Consider the following 8737-nt stretch of genomic DNA (forward strand, 5'->3'; position numbering starts at 1 on the left):
GTCGTGAACATGGCAGTGGTCGATCTGGGTTGGACTCGCTGGTCTGATAGGTCTTTTCCAACCTAACTGACCCTGTGCTTCAGCGAACAGCGCGTTCAGTTTACAAGGCACAGACCTCCGAGTAAGAAAGTCATGGAAAAGGAGGGCCCAGGCCGGGACACGAACCCCTCACCCTCACAGGGCGCGGGGCAAGGCGGCCCGGCCACCATCAGACACCGCCCCCTTAGCGTCCCCATGGCCCCGGGCGGTCCCGCCCCTCGCGCTGTGACGCCCGCGGGGGGCGGGACGGAAGTGAGCGAGCGGCGGCGGCGGAAGTGGCTGCGCGCGTCGGGGGCTCAAGATGGTGAGTGCGGGCAGCGGCGGCGCCGGCCGGGCGGAGGTGTCCCGGTGCCGGACCGCACCGAGCCAAACCGAACCGGACAGAACCTCCTGCCCCGCCGCCCCCGCCGTCTCCCCTGCCCCTCACCCTCTCGGCGTCCCCGGGGGCAGCGGGGCCGTGCTGAGTCATAGGGGTCCGGCGCGGCAATGGCGGGTTTCCTCACGGGCGTGGGGGACCGGGACGCACGGAGGGCCCGTGGCGGCTGTGCTTAAAGCCCTTCCCTGCGGCGGGGCGGGACGGGACGGGGAGCCCCGGCAGTCCCAGCCTCCCGCAGCCTGCGGCTTCGGCGGCGCAGCTCCCGGGGAGGGAGGGCACGCCTGGGCCCTCCGTGGTGGGCAGCAGCGCTGGGACCGCCTCAGGCGGGCCGGGCACTGGGGTGACTCGAGAGTGTTGGTTTTGGGGCGTGTTGCGTGGTTTTCTCCGCGAGTTTAACTTTGATCTTCCCTCTTGTCAGGTCATCCAGGTACCGTATCGCTTTAATGCTTTCATTTACAGCAGCCTCACAAAGGTCTGGTCAGTGCTGAGTGTGTAAATTGGTAGATGCGTTATATGCGTGGAACAACAGGCACGTTAGGACTGTCCTACAGCTCTTGTGTTACTGCGAGCTCACATGTTGGTACAAAAGATCTTAGCTGTAAGCATGAGTTTTCTGTTAGATCTGACAGTGCTGCTGGGGGAAGCCCTTGCAATGAACTGCTCGTCACTGTCATCTTCCAGAGATCATTGCTGTCACCTTTTGTTGTGTATTAGATACTGCCCTATTGGTGGAGCAATTTTTATGAACAATCCTATAATCACTTCAATAAATTTGGGTAGGTTAGAGTGAAATTAGTGGCCTGGGTTACTAGTAAGCAGTACTTAGTATTTCTGTGGACTTCTGGTGATCCACTACAAGTTAATGCTTGCCTTTTTTCTTTCAGTTAATTGCATACTGGACTGCTCAAATACACCCTGTCCTCCTTATGGCAGCCTCAAACTGTGCCTAAATTTGATCTTGTGTCAGTATTGCAGTAAATGAAGGAATGCTCCTTTCTGTCCTGTCAGCTGTCAGGACACTTGCCTCTTTCCTTTCCATCCCTGCAGCCCAGGGTGGGAACAAACGGGGTATATTGTGAGTTTAACTTGCTCTGGGTCAACCAGATCCAAAAATGTTGTCAGTACCTTTAGTTTTTATCAGACTCTCTGAAAGAATTTGGTATTAGTGTAGGGTTTATGGTTTTGGGTGTTTTGCCTCTATTTTAAAGAAACTCTGAAGTCCAGGGGTACTTTAAGTAGTTTTTGAGCACTTCCTTTCATTTGGCTGGCCTGATGGCCCATACAAAAGTGGTCTGGTTGTCTGGCTGTTGAAGTAATCTTTTTTTTTTTTTTTTTTTTTGTTGGTTTGTTTTTTTGTTTTGTTCCAGAATTCCAGAGGTGCTGCTTCTCTGTTGAAGGATAGTATCTCATTTACCGACGTTTCAGCTGCAGGGCTATTTGAAGGTCATGATCTTCTGCGCAGAGGGTACGCTTTTCTTTTGCTTGCTGAATTGTGTCATAGACAGTGCTGAACTGCAGTGTGTGTTAAATGTTGGCTTTTACAGAAGTTTCTTGCAAGGTGTGTTGCAAACAGGCATTTACCTCTGTGATGCTGTCCTTTAGAAAAGAAACAGCAAAGTATTGATAATTGTGAAATATCTGATAGTTTTAATATACGTTTATATGAGTGTGCCATAACACTGTGGGGAATGCTTAATTTCAGCACTGGGACAAACCCCGAAAGTAATGTAATAAAAATAGTTTGGAATTTGCCATTTTTACCCAAGTGCAAAACTTATGTCTCTGTCTTGGATAAGGAATCCAGAATAAGTTCATGGAGTTTAAAATGCTGTACAACTGGCATTGGGGAGAAGGTGTGTGCAATATTCAATTACTAAAGCTTGGAGGCTTCAAAATAAGATACAGTGTAGCTTGGACATAATTAAATCTATTATGATTTCATTTATTAGTATCTTAATCTCTTTCTGAAAGCTATCAAGGAAGAAAAACACATTCTGTTTTGTCACACATAAAGGATGTTTGAAACTTTTTCTTCTGGTAGGGCTGTAGTTAGAGGTTTTACTTGCTGCTTCACTATTAATCTTTTTTTTTTTTTTCTATTTGGACTTTGCTAGTTGTGTGTCTCTGGTATTTGTATCTGGGATTGGTTTTGGAATGCAACTTAAAAAACCATATCCCAATTATTTGAAGTTAATGTCCTTTCTACTTATTCTTCTAGCTTTACAAGTGTGAAAAATGAATTGTTGCCCAGCCACCCACTGGAGTTGACAGAAAAGAATGTAAGCATAACATCAAATGTAGCCATCTTCACTCTTAACTAATTATGAAATTTAAATTAACAGTGTGGTTATCTGGACTGCTTTATACAGTAGCAAGTAATGAGCAGGGTCTTTAACAGAATGAAGGTGTTCAACAATACTAACATTTTATTTATTCAAATAACATTGTCAGCAAGTCTCTTTAACATTAATCTCTTACTTATATCTCTCCTCACTTCAAGTGTGTATAAGCAGGCTTCTGAGTAGGGACTTGTGTGGTCAGGTTTAGTCATCCAAGAGTGTGTGTGCAGCCACCATAGGTAGGCCAGGGGCACACCTGTCACCTCATGAAAGCTGATCCTTCCATTTTTTCTGTAGATTTACCATCTGTCTTCATTTTCAGACTTTCAGCCCGTGAACACTTACATATTTTTCCATAAATTCCTCGATCCCATCTAGACATTTTACACCTACAGTTTATCATAAATGTTTGCAATCTTGTCTGGCTCAGTCCTCGCTCATGGACCATTGCAGGTGGTCTGTGGAAGGTAGAGGGAGGCCAGGCTTGGTGGTTGAGCTGAATGTCTCGGGTGCCTGCTTTGTCAGTGCAGAAGATACAGTGTATCTAACTGTCCTGGAAGCAAAGAAGTTATTTTGATAGAATGTTCCAAATTGCTAAGTTAAACAGCAGGGCAAGGTCTGACTGTAATGTCGAATATTCTGATTTTAGCCAATGTTAGTGTTGCCTTGCATTAAAAGGATGATTTTGTGACACCAAATTTGTGAGTTTATTTATAAATACTGTTAATGTTTCAGAGCTATTTGTCAATTGATTTTTTAACTGATTGCTATACTTAGTTTTTAACTCTGTTCTTGCTATACAAAACCTACATAATTAAAAGATCACATCTTAAGGAGACAAAAATGCACAGAAATAGGCTATGTGATCCCCTAAGAAGTATTGTGAGTTTTCTAAATTGTTTCTTCACATTTGGTTAATTTTTCTGTCATTTTAAGGCCATTTTAATAATTATTTTCATGTATATTTGAATGGGAAAGTATTTAACTTATCCTGAGATAGATAGATATGGTTGTTTTTGCTGCTATAAATGTTAAAGAGGTTTTTCAGGTAGCACTGGTAGAAACCAAATGTCTCTGCTACCCAAAAATCCTTCTCTTTATAAAATTAAAGAAACATATAAATAGTATTTTCCGCTACCTTTTGAAGAGCATTCAGTATAGATTGTTGTAGAAAAAATGCTTGTTATGTCTTTGACTTGTATTTTTCAGTTGGTTTTTGAGATCCCTTCTCATAAATATGATGTTCTCATAATAAGAGGGTTTTGTTGTGGTGATGGAGAACAGATTTTAAAGTTAGAGATTTGAATTTTTTTGATTATTTAAGCTTAAGTTTAAGTATAACTTCATTCTTTGTACTCCAGTATACATGAGTGAGTACTTTTTCTTTAAAAAGCCTCTACTAAATAGATTTTCTTTGTCTTACTGGTAAGTTTGAGAGTAGTTGGGAAAAATATGATTTTCCTTTGCTTTTCACAATTATAAGGAGTGTAAGTGGTACTCTGTTTCCCTGCTTGACCAGAAAAGAAGTACATCAAGTGTTTTCAAGTAGTCTTTGATGACTAACTAATGACATCAAATTGGTTTTTGTGATTTTTAAACTTGACTTAGCTTCCTGTTCATCCAGACAATATCGTTGTAAAGTAGTGCAAAACTGTACCACTTGGTGGTGTTACATCTCCTGATTATCAAAAATAACAAAATAAAATTTCTGCTATTAATTTGGAATAAAATCCAGCAAAAAACCAATTTCAGCTTCATAGAAATCTTACTGCGTCACTCTTTCCTGTACGCTCGAGAAATGTTTGATGGTATCACTAAATTTTTACATACATATTTAGTAAGCATGTTCTTTTAAGTAGGATGTCACAAATTTCTTCTATGGCTGTACTTTAAAGTAACTTTTTCTAAAATAAAAATCACTATTGTTTGTGATAGTTCCAGTTAAATCAAGATAAAACAAACTTTTCCACACTGAGAAACATCCAAGGAATCCATGCACCTTTAAAGCTGCAGATGGAATTCAGAGCAGTGAAACAGGTAGGCATTTTTATCCAACTGATATAACTTAGGCCATTTGAAAAAAATGTTTACCTTGAAACATGCTTTCAGAGACACATCTTTCTTTGTTGAGATACCTTATGTTTCCAAAAGAAATTAATTCACTGTTAAAAACGATGAACCAAACAGTGCAATTACTAGTTTTTAGAGCAGTCCATATACTGAAGCCTCTTAACTGCTGTTCTTTTATTGGTTATTTGGTGAAGTGGTAACTGCTCTAGCTTTGCTGTGGAATAGCTTCCTGCAAGCCTTCAGAGAAAAGCAGGAGGAATTGAGTATTGATTCCTAAAATTAATACTCTCCACTGCAGAACGTATGACCTTCACAGGAAAGGAGTCTCTGTAGCTGTAGGGAAAAGAGACTTAGGGGTCTGAAGCCGGTAGTGATTTGGGAGTAGATGTAGAGGTAATGTGAAACCTGAAACAGAGTTTTCTATGTGCTTATTGTTCCTCAGCCTTTGTTGTAAGATCAAGGGAGCTCTACAGGGAGTTAAGTTCAAAGGTTTTAACTCTTAATTGAGAATCTGAGTCTGTCTCCTTTTCCTTCTTTTCTCCTAGGATTGAGGGTAGCTGGAGAAAGGGAAACATAGAAAGCTCATTGGTCCTAGTAAACTTTTGTCTTCTTGAAGGTTGTCAAGCTACTAAGAGTAGGTTTTCCAAGTGAATTTGAGCAATTTTGCACTCTGAGTGATAAGGAATTTTGTACTAAACCACAGTGAGCTGCATTAAGCTTGGAAGAAGTTACTGATCAGAAGGTGTGAAAGTCAGGATGTGAGATACGCAAACATCCCTTGGTCTCAGCTGTGCTGTCTTGAGGAATCTTTTTCCTAACTAACATTAGCACATTGCAGAGAATGAGGGAGGTGAGGATATCCTGTTAGTCTGTCTCCAGAGGTGGTTTTGGGAGATGGGTGGGGGAAATATGGTGATCAGAAGGTTTTTCACTTCAAGATTCATGTTGGGTATAGAAGTTTTCTTGTAGTTTAGCTGAACTATCTCTAGCAGTAGTGAATGCATTCTCAGAAAATTTTTTGCTCTGAAATCTATGTGTGCTACTTGAAATTTTTTCAGAAATACTGTGAGTGAAGGGTACAGAAGACTGTTGAAAGTAACTAGGAGTGGACTTGAAGCTTAAGAATTGGTTGAGATCAGAGACATAATTATGATTTAGATTAATTAAAAGGAGGATTATATTTGAATGTGAAAGTCACTATAGCTCTTTCACTTGCATTCCTGACCCGTGTTAGAGATGCAGGAGGCTTAGAATGTAGTTCCCAAACTCTGCAGTATACATCAGTCATCCAGTACTGACCTTAGGGTCTGGAGGTTTGCAGTGAACCTCCCCAGCTTTGTGAGAGGAGCTTTACAGAGTAGACAGAAAGTACTTTGTTATTTTTTAAAGTGCAATATTTGCTGTACTACCTACACCACAGTGAAAACTAAAAATCTATTAGAAGGCTGTTCTTCTCAAACAGATAACCAAAAGAAGATGGTGGTGTTTGTGTGTCTTCGTATGCCAGTAGTTCTCTTACTCCAGTGTTGCTTTTTCTGGCTGTTGATTTTTCTAAGTCACTTCAGACTGAGAAATCCAAATATGAACCCTTTCTATTTCAGACTTGCTGAGATTTGAACTCTTGCTTGAACTCTTTTTACAGGTCCAGCGTCTACCATTTCTTCACAGCTCAAACATGGCAATGGATATTTTGAGGGGAAATGATGAATGCATTGGTTTTGAGGATATCCTTAATGGTAAATACATTCTGGCTTTAATATTATGGAAACGTTTAAAGGCTAAATTTTGGAGCTGTGAAGTTCTTTGCCTCTACTGAACAAGAGAATTAAACTCCCAAAATGAAACAAACAACACTAAATCCTAAAAGCAAAGAAGAATTGGGGAAGGAGAAATAAACGTAATTCAGCTGTAAGTTATGTGGAATTTACTGTGAAATATTGAGCAAGACAGTAGGCTGTCTTGCTTGAAGGCTGGGTTTCTAAAGAAGTAGATTATGCATGTATGTCTCTTTATGATTATGTTGTATGTCTCTTTCCTCAGGAACTTTTAAAGTACTTTTGCAGAGGTTACAAAGTTTTTTACATTTTGTAATTAAGAAGAAGATGTTGGAGAAGAGGTACAGAATTAATGAAACAGATACTTAGCAGGGGAAAGGCTCCCTCAAATGAACTCAATAGGCTGAGGTTGCATGGTAGCCTGCTGACTATTAGTATGTGTGGAATAGAACAAACCTGGAAAAAATGGCTTTTGAACAAATTACTTCTAGCTTGTATTTAAGGAGATGGAAGGAGGCAGAGATTATTTTGAAGTGGGATTGGAGAATGGAAATAGCTGGGGAGGTAGGGAGCTGGAAATAATGGAGTAACAAATATGAATCTAGAGGCATGAAAATAACCCTCAAATTTCGGGTTGTTTTCTGAGATGGATATAGAGGGACCAAGGGAAGGAATCTTGGGCTGTTGTCCACAGGGGTAGAGCAATGTTGAACATAATTTGTAGACATTTGGTTATTTCCCACTGCTCACAACAAACTTAGATTTTTATAGAGTGGTGAGGAGTGAGTGGGTTACAAGTGTTTTTGTTAAGGGCTTTATTTATCAGAAAGTGGACTAGATATTTTTGTTGTCTCTGGAGGAATCAGAGGCATTAATATGTCTCATTTATGGAAGGAAAACATGATTGATGCACCCATAAAGAAAAGTGTATTTCTTCCAAACAGTCACAACATGTATGCTGGCTCTGGGTTTGGTTTTTTCTTTGTGTTGTTGGGGTTTTTTTGTTGTTGTTGTTTGTTTGTTTGTTTTTAATTTTTTTGTGAAGAAAAGGCATTCATACTGTCAGTATTGGTCTCTCTTGTGTCCTCGGCACATTCCTTGGTAGCCTTTGAGTACAGTGACTAATGTCAACCATACTCTACAGAATAGAGGAAATCTCAGATGAATTTACAGGTGTAGAATTTCTGTGAAACTAGGCAGCTAGGTGGAGAAGAGAAACCAGAATTATGTCCCACCTAACAGGAGGGAGGACTGTGAGCTCGTGTTGTGTTGGAGAGAGGTGTAGGGCAACTATGGAGAAAAGCTTCAGTCAGACTTGAGTTTTCTCAAACACTAAACTTGTGGTGTAATCCCTTTGAGATTCAGGCAGTTGGAGTCTGTGCTTGTGCAGAACTGGTTGGTTTTACTTGAAATGTGTGTGTGTCCTTAGGACAAGCTGTTCCACAATATATGTGTTTGTTCTATCAGTGCTTTGGATAGAGGCTTCTGAGTTACAGATCTGCTCTCTGCAACACTGTCAAAAATCAGTCAAGTAACTGTTGCACTAAGCATTATAATGAAAAGAGATGTTCACCTTCATTAGTTGTTGTTAGTCTTTGTACCTTTGTAAAGGTTTCATGCTGTCAACTTTTCTTTTTTCAGATCCTTCCCAGAGTGAGGTTATGGGAGAGCCACACATGATGATGGAGCACAAGCTTGGTTTATTGTAACAAAATATACAGAAAAATGTTTTGTGTGTGTCTTTCTAGTGCAGATCTAAGTACATGGTATACTAAATTGACACTCACAGTGTTAAGCAAGCAGACCTAGTTATCACTTGCCTTCCTTAATGAAAAGGCACATTAAATGTTTAATGTCTCTAAATTGTTCTGTGCTTGTTTCCAATCATACAAATGTCCTGTAACTAGTAGTTTAAATAATGCCTTTTCATAAACTGCTCAGGACAATAGCTTCTCAAATATGGAAATGCTATATATGTATACAAGAAATTCAAAAATACCCAGGCATTTTAAAACTGACTACTGTGGTAAATGCATTTAATAGGGGAAGAGGAAGGTATTTTCCGTTGCATAACTCTTTGTTCATGAAAATTTCCATACACTTTTTAAACTATTGAATAAAAGTTTGCTATAAATGCT

The 8737-nt window shown here is 40.2% G+C and overlaps 1 protein-coding gene across 2 annotated transcripts; it reads left to right on the forward strand.

Annotated features, from left to right (window-relative positions):
• The first annotated feature begins 236 nt into the window (after window positions 1–236).
• Window positions 237–8737, forward strand: POMP (proteasome maturation protein). Of its 2 annotated transcripts, XM_066544872.1 has the most exons (6): window positions 237–343; window positions 1783–1880; window positions 2634–2694; window positions 4690–4791; window positions 6467–6560; window positions 8241–8737. In XM_066544872.1, the coding sequence occupies exons 1-6, from the start codon at window positions 341–343 to the stop codon at window positions 8306–8308; spliced, it is 426 nt and encodes a 141-aa protein (XP_066400969.1). In that variant the 5' UTR covers window positions 237–340; the 3' UTR covers window positions 8309–8737. The 2 variants fall into 2 exon arrangements, with proteins under 2 accessions (XP_066400969.1, XP_066400968.1); XM_066544871.1 differs by having other exon boundaries at window positions 6467–8313.

This window comes from Molothrus aeneus, chromosome 2 (assembly GCF_037042795.1).
Source record: "Molothrus aeneus isolate 106 chromosome 2, BPBGC_Maene_1.0, whole genome shotgun sequence".
NCBI classification, from domain to species: Eukaryota; Metazoa; Chordata; class Aves; order Passeriformes; family Icteridae; genus Molothrus; species Molothrus aeneus.

What these genes read in the sequence shown, in the direction of transcription:
- POMP (XM_066544871.1), top strand. An exon ending in CATGATCTTCTGCGCAGAGG is followed by an intron (nt 1,881 to 2,633) that starts GTACGCTTTTCT and finishes TTATTCTTCTAG; the next exon opens with CTTTACAAGTGTGAAAAATG. An exon ending in AATTCAGAGCAGTGAAACAG is followed by an intron (nt 4,792 to 6,466) that starts GTAGGCATTTTT and finishes CTCTTTTTACAG; the next exon opens with GTCCAGCGTCTACCATTTCT.